Raw genomic sequence first — 24,099 nt, 5'->3', positions numbered from 1 at the left:
AGCTCCAATGCTCACAGCCCCTATGTATTGTAGCAACTCATACCTGTGATGATATGTGAACAGCTATCAGTTGTGGGTGCCTGATCTCTGCATTACAGATCACAGCATCAGCAATGCAAGTATGACCAGTACATGACTATTACACTGACAACCAATGGACCTTACCATGGGTGTAAGAGTTGCCCTACACATGTCCCAGACTTCTGCATAGTTGCAGGGTCTACTCATGTGCACATCCCTTGGAGTGCACACACTGCTGTCATGAGTGCTGTGGGGTCAGGGTTACATCTGCAATGTTTACTTAACCTGATTGTGTGCAGCTGAAGCCATGGTGGTGTTGAGTTACACATGTCCCTACTGTAGGCCGTGTGTCCTGCCACACTTCACATCCCTGTGGACACATTGCACATTGACAGGATGTTAGTTATCTTGCATGTGTCTGTTGTACCCTTCCAATACCCGAGCATGGTCTCTACTTTGATGCAGTGCATTTCATAGCAACAAAATGTGAATGTGTAGAGCATGCAGCATGGGTAGGTTTGTTAGATGTGTGCATGGTATATCCTATAGCTATTACATGCCCAGTTTATCATCATGCATGAACACGAACCATATTTACTGGCTACGGGCTGCTGCCTTGGTGGTATCTTGGAGGGACCTACATAGGAGTGTGAGAAAGCTGATGTCAGTGGCCACAGCTGTGGCATTCATAAAGGGTGAGTGCAGCATTACGTTACATCAACAGTAGAATTACACAATATTACAGCTTATACACAACTGTTTATTACTACTACACAGCAGCAGACTATGTATTTGACATCTCAGTTTTGCATGATGTACCTGTACAGATGCAGATGCATACACAAGAGTGGGGTACCGATCTACCCTGGGGCCTTATCTGCATGCTCCTCAGCTGGTGTGTTGCTGGCACTCACCTCCAAGATGTGCCTTGCTAGGTGTTGATGCTGCAGGTGGACAGGTGCCACAAGGATGCTGAGAAGCTCCTCCACATGGATGAGGGGTGGATGGGTGGATTGCCCCCCTGTTGTGAGGTGGTCCCCCTTTTGGCAGCTGCACGCCGACGTACATGGCAAAGCAGGTCAGTGCAATGATGCTGGACCTGCTCATAGCTGCGGTTTTGCAGTCCAACATCATTGACCCTGTGGACTAGCTCGTTCCACAGGGTGGCCTGCTCCTTCTGGTCATGGGCTGTCTGCTCAAACAGCGGTATGTAGTGCTGTACCAAGTGGTTGATAATGATCTCTGTCTCAGCGGCTCCGTATGTGGGAAGACGACTATGTGACATGTTTCCTGGAAGACATAAAGATGGAAACAGGTCTGAGCCACCCATACAGCAGGGTTACCATAGTTTTTAAAACACATATTTGTCTCCCCCCACCATATCAGCTACAACAAACCATTCATAGACTGCAATTGTTATGTCAGCTGCTTACCTACCATTGGGACATATGTTGTATTGTACCAAGCTTTGTGCTATGTGTATGTGCCATGCTTTGTGCTATGTGTTTGTAGCCATGCTCCCTGTGGGGGCACTTATCTTTGCTGGCCTGTTACAGACTATTTCATCTGCATGCCATTGTCAGTGCCACTATATATATGTGTATAAATATACATCTATATACATATATGTGTGGATATATGTTGTGCATTGTTGATATACCTATGTCTATATGAGTGTCTGTATATCTGTACACATACAAGTCACATTCTGTATCACACAGATACGTGGAGTGCATACAGACATCTGGACCACATTCTGTAACTGTCTTTCATTCACAGCTGCACTGTTCTGCCTTCCTGCAACACAGACTAACATTAGGGTGGTAAATATGGTGTGAGATTGCTAGTACATGTATTACACACCTATGGCATTTGTGCATGCTACATTACACATTAACATGACTGTCCTGCAAGTGGTGTGCTCTGAAACCCATGTGTCTATCATGACAGCAGTACTTCCACCACCAGCTATTGCCCACACTAACATAACATACACAGATATTATGGCTGACATCGTTGTCATTCATTGCTGATCTGCACAGTTGACAGGTATGTCCCACTGCTTGCAGGGACAGACAGTAATGTCCAGAGTAGTTGTTCAGTAGGACATCATCACAGGGACAACTACGGATGGCACATATCAAACATACAACATCATATATCATATTAATCTATACCACATACTACATCAAATTACATACAGTTGTGTTTTACACACCTTTTATTCTTTGTACGGGTGTGACATCTTCCTGGTGTTGGCTTGTAGGTATTTGTTTTCCACTGTGTGAGTTTCATTTTATATATTCTTTTTTTTTTATTTCTCTCTCTCTCCCTCTCCAGTAGAGTGAATGGGTTGGCTTGAATGGATTTCAGCATGGCTTTTGTAGGTGATGCACATAATCAAGTGATGGGCTCTGCACCAATTAGTGTGCAACAGTTGCTGACTGCATGCAGCCTGCTGTGTAGTGATTCAGTTAGCCATTGTCATGGCAACCCAGTACTATAAATTGCTTACTCATGTGGGTGTTGTCCCTTCACCATTCCAGTATGGAGGACATCCTTCCTGTATGTGGGCAGCAGTGTTACAGATGGCAGGTTGCAGTACCTATTACAGCGGGGCTTACATACACAGGGCAATTATACAATCTTAAGAAGTTCCAGACCTACAGACAGAGTGAGTAGTGTTGTTATGTGCATTGTATATTGCTGGTCTTGCAGTGTTTGCATGTACATAGTAGTTTAGGATGGAATGCAGGCTGTCTGCATAGCTCTCAACAGTGGGCCTATCCACATGATGGCCAGTGGATTGTCTGTTTGCTTTTGCCTGTGCACCACACAGATCTTGTCCTAGATATATCCCCAGCAATCTGTCTGTTACGTGCTATCAGTACATGGCTACTTTCAGTTGTGTTCCTGATGTGTTATTCCTGCATAAGGGTATGTTGCAACGTATCCTGTAACACCAGCAATTTGCAGGGTGTGTAACATCAATAGTATGAGTATGGCCCTGTGTTCCTGCCTCTGTCCTTCACATATATGGCTGGCTTTGTCCTGCTATGATATGGTTAGGGGTTGTTCAGTATTGGCCTATCATTATTTACTGCTAGCATTCCTGCTATCATCCCAGTCATATCGTGGACTCCAATGACATTTGTTGGTCAGGGTCCATACATGTGACAGATACATAGACATTATCACAGGTAAATGTCCCCCTAGACCTTGACTGCGGGGTGCAACTGGTGGCTGCTGACCTACATCTGTTATTGTTTATTGTTACATATCTTGACGGCAAATCCTTTGTCTACAGTTATACACATTGATGGTCTTGGCCTGGACAGCATAGAATGTTATATATCCGCACTGTCTGCATCTATTTTTCTGTGTGGGCCTTGCATTCCTCACTGATTAAATAAGTCCAGATCTATGTGCTGTAGGTAATGGCATACATTATTGTAAAACACACCATTAAAGGTTGTCTGTGCATACATACCTGTGTGTCGTCACATGTTCTTTGACTAGTGAGTGGGTCTATGTGTAATGCAGTACTCCTGTTCAAGTGTAAATGTCATTTAGTAGGTTATACAACAAAACAATGTTGATATACTGATTTCCCATGGAAAATAGAATGTGCTGCAGTGGGACTCGAACCGGGAGTGCATGTGTGTTAGGTGGATGCTCATAGCTCTCAACCTTCCATCTCCAAAATGAGGAACACTCACCTTCATAATGTGGACCAAATGGGCAAAATGTGGAACACACACTAATGGCTTACTAACAACTTCAGCTAGGAAGGTCATAGGAGGGTTAAAATATGCTGGTTTTACTTATAAAGAAGATCCTTTAATGAATTAATATGATTAAATTATGTTTACCATAGATTTCACTTAAAAAAAATTCCTAAACTGAATGTGTGACAGACTCTTTCAATGTGGAACTTTGAGGAACTTCGCGGAACGTGAACTTTTTAGGACCCCAAATGAGGTACGTTCCTCGTAATGAGGTACACTTGAGAGGTGTACACTATTGCAGTTCTGCTTAATTTGCATATTTCTACCTTAATGTCATACCCATGCTCCCTTTCCCCGGCCTCCAAGCTCCACGTACACAGCATCCATCCATTCTCCAGTTGCTAGCCCTGCCATACCACACCTCCACACATTTCCTTCTCTGCACATCTCGGTACTCCTCCATTTTACTGTCTCAATGCAACCTTCTGCAGGCTCTTCATCCGTTTAGTCCACGTACATTCGAGCCTTCCCTTGATCCTCCTTCAATACTGGTGGAAACATAATTGTGAACCACAAAGTCTGGTGAGTCCCATCAGGGATGGACCTGTTGTGTCACGAGTAGACTTTGCTGGTCTACACTGTTTCTCCCACTGGTAGCATCCTGCCAGGGGTTTGAGAAGCAGCGGTTTGCTCACACACTAGACCAGCCTCATCTCCCACTTCTGTGGATGAAACACGCCCCCACGGTGTTCCCCATTTTCCATTCCTCTCTTCAGTATTATACAAGACTACTGTTCTCACAGTATGTGTGGACAGGCACTGTTCATTGATACTCATAGAATGCTTGGAATACTGTGATTGAGCACTGTGCACATGTTTGCTGGTATTAGTGTACATACTTACATACATTTCCTATACTGTTGACTGACTGTGCCGGATGATATGTTTGTGATAGCAGTTGATTGCATATCTGCCATGCCTTTGTTGTTACTCACTTGGACTATAGTGTGCAGGGTGGGGTGGGGGGGACCAGGGAGTGCTGATTATGTTGTTACAGGCCATGATGAGGGCTGTGGGCTACAGCGTGCCTAAGGCACTGCAGGGGAAATGTAGGCGGGTATGTGCTTCTGTGCGTAAGGCTCAGACTTACTGACCTCCCATTACAGCGTCTTGCACTGGGTTGGCCTCCACATTGCTTAACCAGCATGGGCATTGCTTGCCACCACCCAAACAGGCATACTCCCACTTGCTGCCGCTTACCCCCATGCTACTTCATGAACATGTCGGTATTATACATGTTTAAGTCAGGTGTATATGTCAGGTAAGACTGTTCACGAAGGTCAGTGTAAGGTGAAGTGGGATTCCAGTTTAGCAGTTCTGGATAGGTTACGCTCAGGTATTCAGGTTAGGTTTAGTTATGCCATACCTGTGTTGTAGATTAGATGTGAATAGTGAAGGTGTAGGTGGGTAGGTGGAGGAGGGGACATTTTAATTGTATAGTAGGCCGTTCGACTGATTGGTGGGGGAGCAGTAGTGTAGGTTTTTTAGGGTGTTGGGATATGTATGTGAGGCAGGACAGGAGGTGTCAGTAGTTGGTGTAGGGCTATGGAGTGTTAGTTGGGGGGTGGTGGACTTTGCCAGGTGGTGAGCAGGTGGTGATCCAAGTATGCTTGAGTTTTTCCTTCATGTGTTATTTACATGTGTCGTCTGGGACAGCTACGGTAATACACCTGGGTTGGGGGTTCCAGATTCTGCCAATATAGTTGTGTGGAGGCTGTCACCTACTTGTGACTGTGAGCATTACTAGGAATGAAACAGGGGTCGATAGGTAAGTGGTGTTATTTGGCCACACAGAGGAGCTGATAGTAGGGGACATGTCCAGGGATGTGCAGGATGGCTGACGGGAAGGTCCACAGCTGGCCATTTCTTCTACAATGACAGCTGTGTATATACCCTGCATTTGGGGGTAGGTCTGGACACACACACCCCTGGGTGGGGGGTGAGGACATCAATAATACCTTGTGATGCCAATTAGTTTGTCTTACATGCCTACAGTGGGGTGTTGCGACCATGTGTTCTTTGGTGTCATTTAGTGGGTTTGCAACAACACATCTGGTTATTCCGCCCTTTGCCCTGTAAACTAGACATTGCTGCTGTGTGACTCATACCAGCCGTGGCTGCTAGTTAGGTGTCGGGTCTGGCCATTGCACACTATTGCTTATATAGAACCACTCCTGCTAACACCTGCACACCTAGGCCCATAATTACATACCCATAGTTCCCAATCTGCACCTTCTCTTCAGCACTCTTCCTTACTCTGGGTGCAGGTTGAATCTGGCCACACCAGTGCACACTGCTCACTCCCCACTTCTTGGGACCCATCACGTATGTTGTCTCGCCCCATGGAGCATCAGGCTTCCCCAACCTTGTAGTCCGAGAACATGCATGCCCTGCTGTAGAACATCTGTTTAATACCTGGAAACCCGAATATCCATAGAATTTTTGGGTTGTCCCACAAGGGACATTCTTTTCTTTGTTTCAAGATTAAACTTGGCGGGTCTCTCCCACTGGTAGTATCCTGCCTGTAGTCTGGGAAGCAGTGGTTTGTTTACTTTTATTGTGTGTTTGTATGTTTCACCTGTCTAGCTGGGGTGGGGATGATGCTACATGTGACACATTTGTTGATTGGGCCCCTCACCCCCATTGGCATGGCCTGTGAACATATGTAATTCTTAACTGCTGTATCATATCCTAACTATATATATGTGTGTATTTACACACACATATATATATCTACACACACATATATATATATATATATATATATATATATATATATATATATATATATATATATATATATGTATGCATACACACACACACATATATACATATATATATATATATATATATATATATATATATATATATATATATATATATATATATATCTGTATATGTATGCATATATATATATATATATATATATATATATATATATATATATATATATATATATATATATCTAACGACATATGGGTGTTTGCATATGTATATATCTATATGTGGGTATTTATATATATATATATATATATATATATATATATATATATATATATATATATATATAAATATATATATATATATATATATATATATCTATATATATATATATATATATATATATATATATATATATATATATATATATATATTTAGTTATGGGTATATATACACACACACACATACCTGTACATGTTTGGCTACATATCCTGTAATATATACTTGTATTGCTGGATACAGCGTGTGCCAGACCTAGGATACTTGGGTCGGGACAACATACGGGATGGATCCCGGGGGGGGTGGAGGGAGGGCAGTGTGTGGTGGTGTGGTAGCTACGGGCTGATAACCAGGGTAGGGATGGTGGCTGTGTGTGTGCTGAAGGTAGGGAGAAGCAGAACTGTGGGTTATGCATGTATGGGTTGGGGATGGCCTGGGTTGGATGGGCCTGCACTGCTCGGCCCGCCTAGTGGGTGGGGGAGAGGGGTATGTGATGTCAACATGCGAAACATAACAGAGGGCTAATTTAATTCCCTAGTTCAATGACAGACATGCAATACAATGAGCCTGGTAGTGTATTGCAGGGCGGACATGTTTGGCTGGGCGGGGGCTATACAAATTAGAATGTGACGTATATTGTTTGGGGCATCTCAGGCCAATTAATGGTGCATGTGGACATATGTGTTTCTGTTCATCTACCATTGGTATCTACAGATGTCTGGCCATATATACCTCTGTGGGTATATATATTTGCTTACATATTTATAACTATGTTGATATATACCTACGGAGACATATATCTGCGTACATATATGTCACTTGATGTGTATATGTGGACATATAGATGTTGACATATATATGTGTAGTTGGCATTTGCATCTATGTCTGTTCATATATTTGTATATATATGTGTATATCTCTGGATATTTATATATATATATATATATATATATATATATATATATATATATGTATGTGTATATATATATGTATATATATATATATATATATATATATATATATATATATATATAGATATATGTGACTACATCTATAGATATGTTCTATCCATTTAGATAGTGATATATTTGCACACACACGCCCATCTAGCTGTAGGTATACATTCTCTGTACCTGTGGCATGGCTGGGCTGGGGTTATGTTTCTGACAACATACGATTTCTGCATATCTGGCATGACTTAGTGGTACATTGTTTTGTGTATGGTGTGCTGTTTGTTTTGTTGCTGGGCAGAACACCAGCCATTGGATACAGTGTGCTTAAGGCACTTTCAAGAGGTTGTAAGCGGGTTTGCACAGAGGTAAGCACTGCTGACTTCTGGTCACAGTATCTTATACCCAGTTAGCTTTTCCTTTGCTTAATCTGTGTCGGCAGTGCTTAACCCAGTGCAAATGCACTTGCACACGCTTACTAGTGCTTACATATGCTTACTACTGCTTATCTGTGCTTACGCCTGCTTACTGCTGGCTTATTCATTATGATACTGACTCTTCACATGTGCATTTCCTGCAGTACTCCAGTTCATAAAAATTATGTTATTTAGTGGGTTTTGCATTACAAATATTACTTATACCATGCTTTGCCATGTAAAATAATCTGTGCTGCGCTGGGACTCGAACTAGGAATGCCTGCTCATTAGGCGAACGCTCTGCCCACTACACTATTACTGACATGCTTCATTTGCATATATCATCCTTGTTATCCTCTTCAGCCTTTTGGGCTACTTTCACTGTGGCTGAGTAATGGGCACGCCTGCGTACCTTCGGTTATCTGTACTCGGAGCTTTAGACAACAATACGGGGGTTTCTTCTTTTCATCTTTATGTCTTGTTGCTGTTGTATGCATGGGGGATTGTTGGTGGGGATATGCGGACACCTATGAGTGGCCTTGCGCATTTATTTCCACTTTCTGCTGTTCTACTTTGCAGGGGCATGTTCATTCTGAGTGGTCTGCTCTCAGACACACCCCCTGCACTCGTACACACTCCGTGTATGCCTAGGAGGTCGGACAGTGCATCTTCATTAATATGCATGGTGTGCTGCCATCCTCTTCTTAAGCAGCCACTTCCGTGCAGGACTACAATAGTCCTGCATGGAAGATTAATAAATACGAGGTTTATTTACTCATATTAATTTGTTTATTAGGACACTGTACATATCTTGAAGATCATTTCATACTCTGGGAGTAAAAAGTGAATGTAATTAAAAAACAAGTGGATAACCTTAGAACATGTTCAGCTACATGACATTTCAACTGATCTTGGATGTGCACAGTGTTTTACACTCAGGTACAATATTGTCTATTACACAATAAAGCAAATAAAAGAAATTGAACAAAGTAACTTAATAACATTAGTAATGTATTTTAATATAGACATTTAGAAGTTTATAATTATATTGTCATGCAAGACAATGCGACACAACAGATAACTTATATTTTTACCTGAGCAAAATAAATAAAATGCAAAAGGTGACAGAAACTCCAAGCAGCCCTATAGAAATATGTGAGGCAGGAATAAGTAAATCAGACAGAATCCAACTAACTGTTTTTATAAGGAGTCCTTATTCCTCCTTATTTATAACATCATGTTCTAACTTTTTATATTTAGTGTTGAAAAAAACATTATTGCTGTGAAAACATATGGCAGCTGCAAGACATGACTCAAGGATTACCAGAACTTTAAAAGGGAATAGAACCACAATCGTGTGACATTTAGACTGGAGAACAATCTTGCTTCTTTTGCAGAAGTAAGTGTAGAACAGGTTTAGATGAGTATATGGAGTGCTGATTGTTATAAAGTAATTGTGTGCATAATTTACCTTATAGTTGTCCTGCGTTTCCTTTTCCGCTCATTAACACCAATCTTCTCACTATACAATGCTGCAAAAAAAAAAATATATATATATATATAATATGTATATACTATAGAATATCACCAACATAGTGGTGGTAGTGATCAGAAAGGATTACAAGGTCCAGTTTTAAATCATATTAATAAAGAGTATATGTCTATACAGGAATATAAAAATAAATTGCATAGAAAGGAAACTATCTTCATTTTAAACTTTAACACTCTTTTTCCCATAGGACTTAATAAGGAAGTTAATTGGAAGTGCTTTTTATGAAAGGGGTGATTATTGGGTTTGTCTTGAATGATAGTTTAATTGTTTAACTTTTTTGAAATGTATAAAAGGGTGTGTGCTTTTTATTGTGTGTATTACTCTGTAAAGGCTTGTATAAGCCAAGGCGCTAGGAGTGTTTCTTGTTTTAAATAAATTACTTGATTCTAGTACTGGCCATTGTTTGTGTTGGTTCGTAAATATGTATATACTAGTTAGAAATACTGTGTGCATATTAGATGTTTGGTTAGGAATACTGTGTGCATATTAGATGTTTGATTAGGAATACTCTGTGCATATTAGATGTTTAGTTAGGAATACTGTGTGCATGTTAGATGTTTAGTTAGGAATACTGTGTGCATGTTAGATGTTTAGTTAGGAATACTGTGTGCATATTAGATTTTTCATTTTTTATTCATACTAAGTGTGCCATTGTGGTATTACTGTAATTTCTTTTTATCACTAAATTTTTTCAGTATGGAAACAACCCAGTAGTACTGATGTATTTATTTTATGTATGTATCCATATACAGTGGATGTAAAAAGTGTACATACCCCTGTTAAAATGCCAGGTTTTTGTGATATAAAAAAATGAGACCACAATAAATCATTAGAAAACTTTTTCCACCTTTAGTTGTGACCTATAACCTATACAATTCAGTTGAAAAACCAAAAAATATGTTAGGGAAAAAATATAAAAAATAAAAAACGTACAATAAGCTGTTTGCATAAGTGTGCACACCCTTAAACTAAAACTTTGTTGAAGCACCTTTTGCTTTAATTCCAGCATTCAGTCTTCTTGGGTACACACCTGCCATCAATTAAAGAGACTCTGATTAGCCCCAACTGATGTTCAGCTGTCCTAGTAGGATTTTTCTGACATTTACTCAGTTGCCTGCTACAGCAAATCCATGGTTCGCAGAGAGCTTACAAAGCATCAAAGGGATCTCATTGTTGAAAGGTATCAGTCAGGAGAAGGGTACAAAAAAATTTCCACAGCATTGGATATACCATGGAACACAATGAAGATAGTCATCAAAAAGTGGAGAAAGTATGAGACAACAGTAGTGTTGCAAAGAACTGGACGTCCCTCCAAAATTGCTGAAAAAATGAGATGAAAACTAGTCAGGGAGGCTGCCAAGAGACCTAAGGCAACACTGAAGGATCTGCAGGAATTTCTGGCAAGTACTGGTTGTGTACTCCATAGGTCTGGCCTATGGGATGGGGTTGCAAGACAGAAGCTTTTTCTTACACAGAAAAACATCCAGGCCTGGCTAAAATTTGCAAAACAATACATTAATTATCCCAAAAGCATGTGGAAAATGTGTTATGGTCTGATGAGACCAAGGTTGAACATTTTGGCCACAATTCCAAAAGGTATGTTTGGCACAAAAACAACACTTCACATCACCAAAAGAACACCATCCCCACGGTGAGGCATGGTGGTGGCAGTATCATGCTTTGGGGTTGCTTTTCTTCAGCTGGAACTAGGGCTTTAGTCAAGGTGGAGGGAATTATGAACAGTTCCAAATACCAGTCACTTTTGGCCCATAACCTTCAGGTGTCTGCTAGAAAGCTGAAGATGAATTTCACCTTTCAGTATGACAATGACCCCAAACATACATCCATATCAACAAAAGAATGGCTTCACCAGAAGAAAACTAAAGTTTTGGAATGGCCCAGCCACAGCCCAGACCTTAATCCAATAGAAAATCTGTGGGGTGACCTGAAGAGGTCTGTGCACGAGAGATGCCCTCGCCATCTGACAGATTTGGAGAACTTTTGCAAGGAAGAGGGCAACTATTGTCAAGTCAAGATGCGCAATGCTAATAGAATCTTACCCAAGAAGACTGAATGCTGTAATTAAATCAAAATGTACTTCAACAAAGTATTAGTTTAAAGGTGTGCACACTTATGCAACCAGCTTATTGTACGTTTTTTATTTTTTATATTTTTCCCCTAACATATTTGCTTGTTTTTTAATTGAATTGTACAGGTTATAGGTCACGTTAAAGGTGGGAAAAGTTTTGAAATTATTTATTGTGGCCTCATTTTTTTATATCGCAAAAAGCCTGGCATTTTATCAAGGGTGTGTACACTTTTTATAACCACTGTATATATGTATGTATGTATTCATGCATTTATGCATGTATCTGTTGATTAGTCTAGAACACTGATTCAAATTAGCCATTTTCAGGCTGAGCCCAGAGTTTACAACCAAGACATGTATAAAGTAACAAATTAATACAACAAATAGGGTACACAACAATCTGCATTGTGATAATAGTAATTAAGAGACTGTAACATTAACTATTCAGTTATACACATTTAACATTCAACAACATTTAGCATTTGACAACAAAATTTTAAGTAAATCAGAAATCTCTGCTTGCAAATTCTGGAAATCATAAAATATGTTTGCTTCCCCTTTCTCTCTCACTGACCAACTGGATTTCCTGTTGGCTATACTTTCAAGGTAGGTGGTTCCCCCCATCCTTTGCACTGATTGCTGCTGCCAGTGATTGGTGTTGGCAAAGAAAGAACATTCCTTGTAATGTTCTTACTAACTGCTTTTTGGAGATGGAACATTTACCCTTTGCAGCTATTTTTGTTTATTGTTGCTTGGTATTGCAAGTGACGGCCGTTGCCTCTGTTCTTAGGGAGCTGTTTGGATTCTGTTCCATTCTTCTGGAACTATCTGAAAGTTAAACTGGATGCGTTTGCAAGGTTGTAAGATGCTCTTATTTTCTAGAGTTTTTTGACTACTGATCTGTACAGGGGTCTGAAATGCAGGTGGTCTTCTCAATTGTCGGTGAGTTCACACTGCTGCTGTGTACACAGAAAGAGACTTCTATTACTGAGTTACAAGTTATTTTAGCTAACCTGATGTGCTTGCCTCTTTTTCTCACTTTGTTAACACATTTTCTTTATTGCTAAAAGTCAGACATTCCTGGTTTGTGCCTGTCTCTGCTGCTGTGCTGATCTTATTTGGCTTTGCACATTTAATTGTTCCATTTAGCTCCCTGCTAGCTGTGTACAATGATTTTATGCAAACTACTTTCTTAGTGCAAATCTTGTAATCATGAGTGCTGTATTCTGCTGAAGTTACACTGGTTTTCTGGTTTGTCACAATTCTTTGATTTGATTCATTGGTTGATTTAAATGAAATGTTTCCTTGATGTAAATTGTTACTCCTGAATGCATTATTAAATTTACTGCCCTTCTAAAGATATAACCTCTGTCACTACATTAGTCACACTTAGGGCACTGACTCAGATGTCAACATCATTTCTGCTTCTCATCAGTATTCTGTAAGGAAAACTTCTTGGGCGGGCAACTCTTGGCTTATGCACTTATTTATCCTTGCGCTACAAGAAATTGTTTACTGATACTATACATGCCTTTTTTCTGACAATATACTGATGGCTGTAACTAGTTGGTATCACCATTACACTGAAGAAATTTTGGAATTTATTGACAATATACTGATGGCTATAACTAGTTGGTATCACCATTACACTGAAGAAATTTTGGAATTTATTTATTTTTGTCAGCACATTGGCTATGACTTTCATAAATAACATTGACTACCTAACTGCAATTTCTTCTCACTGATGTTCAAACTCCTTGCACAATTTATTTATTTAACATTTGTTGACCGGGAAAGTCTGACTAGGACAGAGCCTATTTTCAGTGGAGGCCCAAGGAGAAATGCTCTAGATGCATGTCTTTGGAATTTTGGAACTATTCTTTATTTGAAGAGAGCTTGATTTGGAAGTTGTGGTTTGCCTGGCCAGTCTTCTTTCAGCTGGTCACTTTGTCTGATATCCAGTGTTTTAATCTGGCATGTTATTGTCCTGCAATGTTATAAAGGAGATATATTTATTTTTCTGTGAATCTGCAATTCTCGAATGAATTGCACATTCCCTATATAATGTTCTGAACCATATGCCAACTTTTAACTGGGGCATTTATTTGTAAATTAGCTTATTTGTAAGGGGTATCTTTTATACAGGGCACATGTGCTTGCATAGTTGTACATCAGATAGTGATAAAAACGGAATCACTATTGAAACGTTGATTATAAATGAGGTTTATAAAAGTGAAATATTTAGTTACCTGCAATCTCTTAGCACAAGAAATCTGGACAAAGCCAAAAATAATAGGGGGACAATGACCCAAAATAGGGTCCAATTTTAATTTTTATTCTTATAAGCTTAGAAAGATGCTAGAAAAAAAAGGTTTTGTGTTATGCATTTGAGAAGGAAATGAAATCTGAAACTCAAATGTCTGTCATTATTTAGTGAATTTAATTCTCACTGATTTGCCAGAAAACCACAAATTTTATGAGGAAAGGACCAAAAATATGAGACAAAAATCTGGACATTCTGCAAACATCTGGACAGTTGAAAGGTACAGTTACCTGCAGTGACCCACATAAACTGTTTAATTGTGTTGACGTATGTACCATATTTGTTCACCTAAGTAGTGTTGACACAATCTTTTCTGAATGTAGGGTAGGTTACACTGAAAAACTTCTATACTCCTGTTTTCTTTGCCTTTCTAATTTATTTCTTTGATACTTTAACTTTGCTGGCTTCTAGTGCTGTATTCATTCAGTGTAGTGCTGATCTCTTCATATTGTTAACACTGCCTTTTATTCAGACAAATGGTGTTACAGTCCTATTTAGTGAATAATGTCTTCTATATTTAATCCACAGAATACTTACTTCTGGTGACTGCCTTCAGTGGGGGGCCCCCTTGACCACCCGTAGTTTACCACCAGTTTTATTATCTACAGTGTTTATTTCACTCCCTATTCTGTCTCCAGCATCTCTGCCTTAAGGCTCTTCTCTGTGCTTCCATTGCCTTTTGACTTACTTTTCTGATCATACAATATCCTTCTCCTTGTTTTCAGCTTTACTAGTTTTTCTCATTATATTTTCTGAATATTTCTTATGTACCAAGTGGCACTGATAGAAAAGACCTAAAGAATACACCTGAAAATATATGCAGTATTTGCAATAAAATCAGTGACATACAGCAAATTAGGCATTATTGATATAGAATCTTAACCTAGAGGACAGAACAAACACCATGTGGGATTTCTATATCAATCCATTTCTCAAATGTTTCATGGATGATAGCCTGTACCCACATCAAAATAAAAGCTTCATCTAGGCAACAGGGAAGGAGGTACATGAACTACAAATGTTATCACTCCACATGGTCTTAAATGCACAGGGTATAATCTACAATGTGTGTACAAGCCACCTAGGCAGTTTTCACAGCTTCCATATATGGCACACATGTGACCTTTATTAATGGCTTGTGAGGGGTGATTTCCTACAGGGACAGCTAGTGGGGGGTGCTGGATATACCCTCAAACCATGACTCATGACCCCAGAGATAAATCCTCATAACCTAACAGAACAAGGTTACAACCATGCCTACTCACAATTGCGAAACACCACAGAGCATTTGTCTGAGCTCCTCAAGTCAGAATTTTGCTGTCTGGAAACATCTGATGGCACTCTGCCTTACAATCCTGCGACGTTTGCCAAATAGTATAATACTGAGAAAGCAGATTGAACAGGGTGGCAGTGACCATGGACTGCAGTTCTTTACATCACAGGCAGTGGCAGCTGACACAGACGAGGAGTCAGAAGATGAGCCAGCAGCAGTGGATGACCATGCCAGATGGAGATGGACACAGTATGCAGTGGTACTAGCTAAGAGGCATTACATTACACATAGCTGTGCTACATAAAAATATAATAGCTTAACAGATATAGACGGTAAAAATGATGCATGCACAATCACTAGATTATGCTTAACAATGCATAGGTTGGCCACTCTTTGCATCAGACATAGACCATCCAAGTCAGAATGTTATAAGGACAGGGTACTCATCATAATTTCCACAGGTGGGGGAGGAACCCGTGCTAGTACAGCATAACTAAGGCGATACACATGAGTAGCATGCCAATACACAACATACTGTGCTGCCCCCTGCATAGGATGGGCTTCCTCATGTTGATATTCTGTAGATTCTCCCTTCTGGGTTGATATGCATGCTAATTAATTCTCAACTCCTTAGCATTTCTGAATCTCCGCTGTTGTGTGATGAACAAACCATATAAACATCACACTGAGTTCTACAAGAAGCTGCGCACAAGCCTGAGCTACAAGAAGCTGCACACATGCCTGAGTTCTGCAAGAAGCTGTGCACATGCCTGAGTTCTACAAGAAGCTGCACACATACCTGAGTTCTACAAGAAGCTACGCACCTGCCTGAGTTCTGCAAGAAGCTGTGCACATGCCTGAGTTCTACAAGAAGCTGCACACATGCCTGAGTTCTACAAGAAGCTGCGCACCTGCCTGAGTTCTGCAAGAAGCTGTGCACATGCCTGAGTTCTACAAGAAGCTGCACACATGCCTGAGTTCTACAAGAATCTGCGCACATGCCTGAGTTCTACAAGAAGCTGCACACGTGCCTGAGTTCTACAAGAAGCTGTGCACATGCCTGAGTTCTACAAGAAGCTGCGCACATGCCTGAACACCATGGGAGAAGACCAGCCAGGCGGTATTGCAAAATACTCAGGCTCATACCTTCCAGGTTCACTTCATTAGTACTACTGTCACACCGGTTAGTTTTTAAAGAGGCAGGTTCCTAAAGCCTGCACACTGAAAAGGTTCACCATATACTGCAGTGCTGCAAATAAGTTGTAAATGATAGCCATGGTAAACAGAAGTAGATCCTGTCAATACAAAAAAATATCTTTGTAGAAAGGAAAGCTATCCCATTTGAAACAATGACTGAGATTTTCTGAGTTGTAGATGTAAGGAAGATGCCAGCAGAGTGGTCAACATACTGACCATTTGTGGAATAATTGTATGAGGTAGGTATCTCACAATCTGTACATCATAGATTGACAACAATGGTCAAGCTAGTCATAACTATAGGAAGTTGTGATCATTGCTGAAAATATAATATCAGGAAACAAAGGATTGAGTTTTGCCAGGTTCCAAACATTAAAGTAGCGATAGAAGTATGGCAGTATATGAATGCAATGTTTTCGTATAACGTTATACTTTCTGTTCGACTATTTGCCACTTTCTCCTTTTCATTTCTATCTTCATTTCTTTTGTGTAATTTGCTGAAAAAAATGCATAAATGCAGCACATACTTGAACAAAAATGGCTTATAAAATGAATTTCCATGTGTTTTTAATTATGTTGTGCGAAGCTTAGCACCACTGGTCAACACTGAACAGAGGGTAATGCTAGTTCTCTTCCAATGACAAAAAAAAAAAAAATTAAGAAAATTCTTATGCATGCACTTACACTTGGCCATCATTTGTGCAGCCAGGGCTTAACATTGTTGCAGATCAGTAAGCAAATCCTGACATTAAAAATAGCAGAAGCTGTTGCACGGGAACTATGCTGTCTGTAACAGCTGCCATGGCTTGATGTATTAATGATGTGAAACCTCCATTTAAGTGCACTGCAAGCACACCTCTAATCCAGTGATGGAGGGATGCTGTTGTGCAATATTATTTCTCCTCTTTAACTGAAGTTCATTACAAAGAACATCTTTTGACACATTTTTGACTGAGACCTTCAGTGACATATCTATGTAATGCTGTGTCTGGTAGAGTGTGACTGAGCAGTGCATGGGTTTGAATTCTGTCATGTGCATTTATTTTTCATTAATGGCCTCTGTTATGACAACACAAAATGAGTTATTAACACATGCCCTGTGAAAGATATGCAGCACTTGTAGTTAATGGTGCCCTTAGTTACTTTTAACAAGTTGCTAAGTGACATAAGCACGACACCCACACATACACAAAGCACTGAGACATTAAAATAGCATATCTTTTAGTCTTGAAATGGTACAGGATGCTTGGCAAAGAGCAGTAGTGCTACACACAGGTGGGTAATGAAAAAAAACAGTTCTCATGTTATGGCAAAAACTGAAGAAAAATCATTCAACCATGATAATACTCTGTTGACCGTTGCATGAGTGAGCTTAAACTCAAGGTACAACAGAATCAGTAATGATATTACCACAAATTTTGTCTACTAATCATTTAAACCCTAACACCTGCTATGACCTGTACTCCAGATATATTGTATAATGCTGCAGCATGGTATGTGGACAATGTGTAGCCTCAGTGTACTCCATTCTGTATACAAAAAAACCTATTTTGTATGTCACCAAATTGTCGGTAATCTCCCTATGAATGTGTGCCAGCTGATGTGTGCACTAAAAGTTAAGCTGTGGTACCTGGAGGAAGTGCACAGGTAAAATCGCTAGGAGCTAGGCAGGTAGGATTTGGAATCCATTAATGTGCTAGTTGTGGCTGTGTGCTTAGTGGCCATGATGAGTGTTCAACACAAATATTTTCAGAATCACACCAACTGCATATGCTCTAGATGATAAATTTGTCAAGGAAAATGAAATTGATATCCTATTTATTAACCATCTTAAAATGGAATCACTGAGCATGCATTTGCAGCAGCAAACAGATGGTAGGACTACCATGTTTCACACCTTAAAGTGTTACTGGAGCTATAACAGCACAGTAGATATATTACATTTATTTTGCAATGTTCCCATCATTGCTCAAAAAAATATGACTCCCAAGATTTGTTTCTGGTGCCAATTAAGTGACATTTTTTAACTTTAGAAGGAGAGAAATATGGCTAATGAAGGGGAAGTTAGTGTACCTTTTAGAGAACAGAGATCATTTGAGGAGGAGACAGAGATCTTTATGCATGTCCTCTGTCAGCATTATTGTCACAGGCTCCTGCAAGGGATGGGGGGCAATTATACCAGGTCTCAGTGGAAGGCTGATGCCTGGAACGGTTTTGGCCAAGACTTTCACCCATGTTAGTGACATCCCATGCATGGAGGAGCAGTGCTGCCACTATTATAGTGACACTGAGAGATGAAAGCGTGACCTCTGTAGCTGATGGGTAGATACATGTGGGACCAGTCACTGCCTTGTTACTGTAAATGTAACATAAATCACCTTTTTATACAACCTGCTAATGCATGTCACCATGCACATTTTAGTATGCTCTCTCTGACTTTGTAGCTCCAGAACAGAACACAAGGTTAAGGGAGATGCATAGAGACTAACTGTAAGGCCTAAGAGAGTACTGAGGTATGTGTAGCTTGTGTTTGAGAACATATATGTAATTTGAGAGTTACACAGTAAGATACAGGTAAATGAAATCTAAACAGCAAGGCAACGTCTGCCATTACTGACATTACTTATAGTGATTATAATGACTGTTCAAACTGAAATCATTTAATTCTGTATGTCACCATTTGCATATCTGGAGATGTGGTTCAACATGTTAAGTGTCATGTGCACTGCAATCATGATGGCTGTAGGTTCAATGCCAAGCAGTACGTGGTGAATAACATTGCTGTTTGTATGTCAAATAGTATGACTTCATAGTACGTAAAGTAATTCAATCGTCAAAAACAGTTATGATGTTCACATACATATATATGTCCTAAAATAAAGCTGTTTGCATTCAATGCAGTGCATACTTATAAAAAATAAATTATAATGGCATATTCATTATAGCTTTATTTCTCTCCCCCCTACTATTTTTTTTAATTCTCATTTGTGTTACTATCATCTGCAGCAGCAGCATCAAGGCATGGACTGACCACTCCGACATGGCCTGTCATCCCCTCACAGGTGGCAGAAGCAGTGCCACCCGCACCATAAGAGGTACACAGCACATCTGGATCACAACCTGCCAGAGTTGCTTCCACACCTCCTTCCCTACCTGCACCACCTGTATTAGGTAGCTCTGTCCCACACAAAGGTGCATTGGTACTCATTGGGAGCAGTGATCAGTGTAGTTGGCAATGTTGTCTCCCATCAGGAGCTGGCAGAAGTTGTGGGGGAGATCATGGACAGGAGGTATGATGCCCACATCAGGTGCATCTAAACCATGCATATTGCTGATACACTTCCCCGCCCAGGACTGCCTGCGGTTACTGAGGTAGAACTCAGCAGTGACAGCTCCCAGGGTGCGGATTGATTTCCCACTGTGTCTAAACTGGCAGACTATGCATCTCAGATTACCACAAGCTATCCCCATACCTGGTGTTCCCCCCTACCTTTTGTTTCTATTACCAAACCTGTTATCTTATACAATCCACGCTTTACCAATGTGTTCCCCCTCCCTCAGTGTGTTACCCTGAACTGCATCCCTCATGTCTGTCTTTTCCTGCTATGGATCCTCCCTCGCTTACCAACTTCTGATGTTCCAGACTTCCTTCTCCAACTTTTCTGTCTCTCAGAAAAAGAAAAAGGGCACCTGGAAGGAATGGTCTCAAAACTGGAAACGCTCCCTCCTCAACTTAAACAAGCAAGTAAGACTCCTAGTGAAGTCCTCCAAAGCTAACTATGAATCCAAATTAGCTTCCCTAACTAAAGGATAATCACAAGGTGTTCTTTAGTTACATCCGTAACCTCAAAGGTAAGGCCCAGATTTGTGCTGAACTCATAGTTAATGGTGCTACATATACAGAAGCTGTGGATATAGCAAACCTGCTGGCTAACAGGTTTGGTGAAAACTTCACTCCTCTGCCTCACCACATATACCCCAAAGCATCCCTAACACCTGTATCCCATCTAGTATCTCTGAGGAACAGGTCTCAAATGCCTTCTTCAAGACCAAAAATACTGCCTTTATGGGACCAGACAACATCCCAGTGTTCTACATGGGTAAAAACAGAAATTAGCATCACCACTGGGCACACTATTCAATCACAGTCTAAGCACTGGCTTCATCTCAGTGGAATGGAAAACAGCTGCTGTCATCTCTTTGCATAAAGGGGGTGGATCAACAGACCCTGGGAACTATAGATCCATTAGCCTGACCAGCCTTATCTGCAAGGCCATGGAACAAGTCATCATGGACCTTATTAACAAAGATATAGGAAATCTCCAAATGCTCAACCCCCAGTTTATCTTTGTCAAGGGGAGATCATGCCTCTTAAACTTGTTGGACTTCTTTGAGACAGTCACTAAAGCCCTAGACAAGGGCAAATTTGTGCATACTGTGTACCTAGACTTAGCTCAAGGCCTTTGACACAATCTCCCATTCAGACATCATTGATGAAATCACCCAACTGTGTATCAATCCATATACTGTCAGGTGGGTTGCAAACTGGCTTACTGATAGAACTCAGATGGTCAAAATAGGTGACTCCACCTCCTCCAGCAGACCCGTAACCAGTGGTGTTCCACAGGGATCAGTTCTGGGACCCCTACTGTTTGGAATCTACTTCTCCATAGTACAGGCTAAAACTAAAGGAATGTGGCTGACAAAGTTTGCTGATGACTGCAAACTGGGAGCGATCATTGAAACCCCTAGCAATGTCAGCATCTGTCAAGAAGGTCTTACACAGACTAATGACTGGTGCCAAAGTCATGGTCTTAAACTTAATGCAAAAAATGCATTATTATCCCCTTTGGCAAGGGTGATGTTTCTGCAAACTACCACATCAATAGCAATACCCTAAGCATACAGTCAGTGGTGAGAAATCTGGGCACACAGGTTGACAGCAACCTTATCTTCGATCACCATGTCTCCACAGTGGTAAGAAGGGCATTTAATATTGCTCATCTCATAAGTAAAGGTACTGCCTCCAGAAAAAAAAGAGGTTATAACCCCCTGTACTCTTCACTCATCAGGCCAATAATAGAGTACAATGCTCCTTTTGGTATGTTCCTTACCAAACAACTGCAGCAATTGGACAGACCACAAAGGTTCCTTACAAAGAAAATTCAGAGTCTTCAAGATCTGTCTTATGCAGACAACTGAAGTCATTGTCACTTTACTCTGTGTTGTACAGACTGTTCAAAGGGAACCTGTGCCTTGTATATAGAGCAATCTCTGACCCAGCTTTAATGGAAATGCTGCACATGTGGAAGTCAAATGGCACGTGGGTCATTAGCTCAGAGGACCTTAACCTGGTATGTGATATCAACAGAACTTTCTGGAGAGACAGATTTGTCTCACAGAGGTTGCCCCACATTTGTAACAAGCTTCCTATTCATGTTAAATAAAGCCCTTCATTGGCCCTATTTAAGCATAACTTGGATGATTGGATGGGTAACTAGAAATTCACTCCAGGGGTTCCACCTCTATCCCACTTGGACAAGAGCAATAGGTGCTGATTTTAGTGTCTGCTTAAACCAGACACCCTTGGGAACATAGATTTATATTGGCTATGCTTTTAAGGTCCCTGGGGCTGTTAGTCTAGTAACCCCCTATAATCCTATGAACCTAAAATGTTTTTCCCCATAAGTAACTCTCCACTTTACCTGTATGCCTTTGTGTGTACTACACAGCTGAATTGGTCTAATATGTCAGACAACATTTTGTTATTGTAACAAAAAATATTTACAATGTATTCATCCAAATGTTTATAAATGATATCTTGATAAAAAGATAAAAGATATGATCCTATCCCACCTCCAACCTGATCACTCCTGAATTGATCACCTAGTGCGAAATCCTCTGCTTGTGCACCATTTTATCTCCATCCAACTCCTCCCTTTCCAACTTTTAATCTGGTTCAGCAATAGATAAAGATAAACACAGCATGCATACATGGCCATAAATGGTTTATGAACAGAAGTATCTGTCTCTGTACTCATCCATGGCATGACACTTGGCTTGAGCAGCAGAACCTATTGCTAGTTCTCTTCCTATGGCAAAATAAAGAAAACCCCTAAACATTCGTTAAGACTTTGCCATCATTTGCACAACTGAACTTACACTTTTGTTTGTTAGTAATTGTGAAATAATTAAATAATGTAAGTTGATTCTGTTCAATATAAATGCTTTCATGGCTCAAAGTATAAATGATATGTGTAGAACATTCCAGTACAATCACTATGGTGTTCTAATCCACTGAAGGTGGGATGGTGTCTGTAGAATATCTGTGTATGTGGGAACTTTAAGAAGCATTTCTAAGGACCGAATGTGCATATAAATACAAGGCACGTCCTAGCTTCAATGCCATTTTGAGAGTGCAGCCAGAGATTGAACAATGAATGAGGGAGATTGTCTGTTCATCTCACAAATTATTTTATTCAAAAACAAAAAACAAATGCTATTATCAAAAATATTGGGGTTACTTGCTAGATATAATTCTTGACAAATAAAATTTGCCTACAAATTGTCATGAAAAGCTAACCTTTAAATAAGAAATGAATGTAGTATAACCAGACTTTATTGCATCTTCTCCCTTTTCTTAGTATATGTGTAACTAGATATTTTCCATAAACATACAAATAAATGGTTACATTTCTATTTTTACTTTATATATAGACTATCCCCATTCTATCTATCCCTTATGAGACCAAATGAACATAAGAATTCTCATACTTTACTTGACGATGTAGTGACTTCTTGTGTATATATTGTGTGTGTATATATATATATATATATATATATATATATATATAATTTTCTCGGAACGAGATTGTTCTGTTTTCTTTAGATAGGTATTTGTATTGTTTATTTGTGTTTTTGAGTTACCGTATTGTTGTTGTTATTATTTGAAAAAAGAAAATTCAAATAAAGAGATTTTGGAAAAAAAAGTTAAATGCAAATAAAAAATAAATAAAAAAAAAAAAAGAAGTTTATCTAAGTTAGAGTTATTTACCTCATTTCCTGATGAGTTTGTATATAATAAAGCTGCTTGAACATAACCCATGCTGGTTCATCTATTCCATCCTGACAAGTCAAGTGAAATGAACTACAGTGTCTCATACTCTTCTTCTTGTACTGCAACTGCCATTCAGCAGGTAAATTTAATCATATTTGCAGAAAGATATGAGGAAATTAAACATTGACATAATTTGCATTTTTTGCTTTGACGATGCATTTAAACCTGGCCATGCTTCCCAAGTGTATCGGACAAGTTATGATACTTTAGGGTTACTTTAAAGGCCATGTGTAGGCTTGGGTATGGGTGGTCAAGCATTTATAATCTGCTACTGTATACTAGAGACACAGGTGCTAAACTGGAGAAAATGTATAATTCCCCATTCACTGGTCGAAGTTACACTTGAATTTTGTTGGGGAAAAACTCTGCTTCA

The 24,099-nt window shown here is 39.8% G+C and overlaps 1 protein-coding gene and 1 long non-coding RNA gene across 3 annotated transcripts in view; one reads left to right on the top strand and one right to left on the bottom strand.

Moving 5' to 3' along the window:
- Positions 1-24,099, bottom strand: part of POU1F1 (POU class 1 homeobox 1) — a 498,670-nt gene that overhangs the window by 84,580 nt on the left and 389,991 nt on the right. For both annotated transcript variants that reach the window (XM_044072131.1, XM_044072132.1), the window contains exon 6: positions 9,647-9,707. In XM_044072131.1, coding sequence (XP_043928066.1) covers positions 9,647-9,707 — 61 coding nt within the window. The remainder of the gene's footprint in view (positions 1-9,646; positions 9,708-24,099) is intronic.
- The window catches only part of LOC122802488, a 391,877-nt gene continuing 380,299 nt past the window's right edge, over positions 12,522-24,099 (top strand). Inside the window, exon 1 of the long non-coding RNA XR_006364941.1 lies at positions 12,522-12,758. This is a non-coding gene — a long non-coding RNA (uncharacterized LOC122802488). The remainder of the gene's footprint in view (positions 12,759-24,099) is intronic.

This window comes from Protopterus annectens, chromosome 5.part0 (genome assembly GCF_019279795.1).
Source record: "Protopterus annectens isolate FY-2018-M chromosome 5.part0, PAN1.0, whole genome shotgun sequence".
Lineage (NCBI taxonomy): Eukaryota > Metazoa > Chordata > Ceratodontiformes > Protopteridae > Protopterus > Protopterus annectens.
Note: the sequence above shows the minus strand (reverse complement) of the source record. Positions and strands in the feature narration are given on the sequence as shown.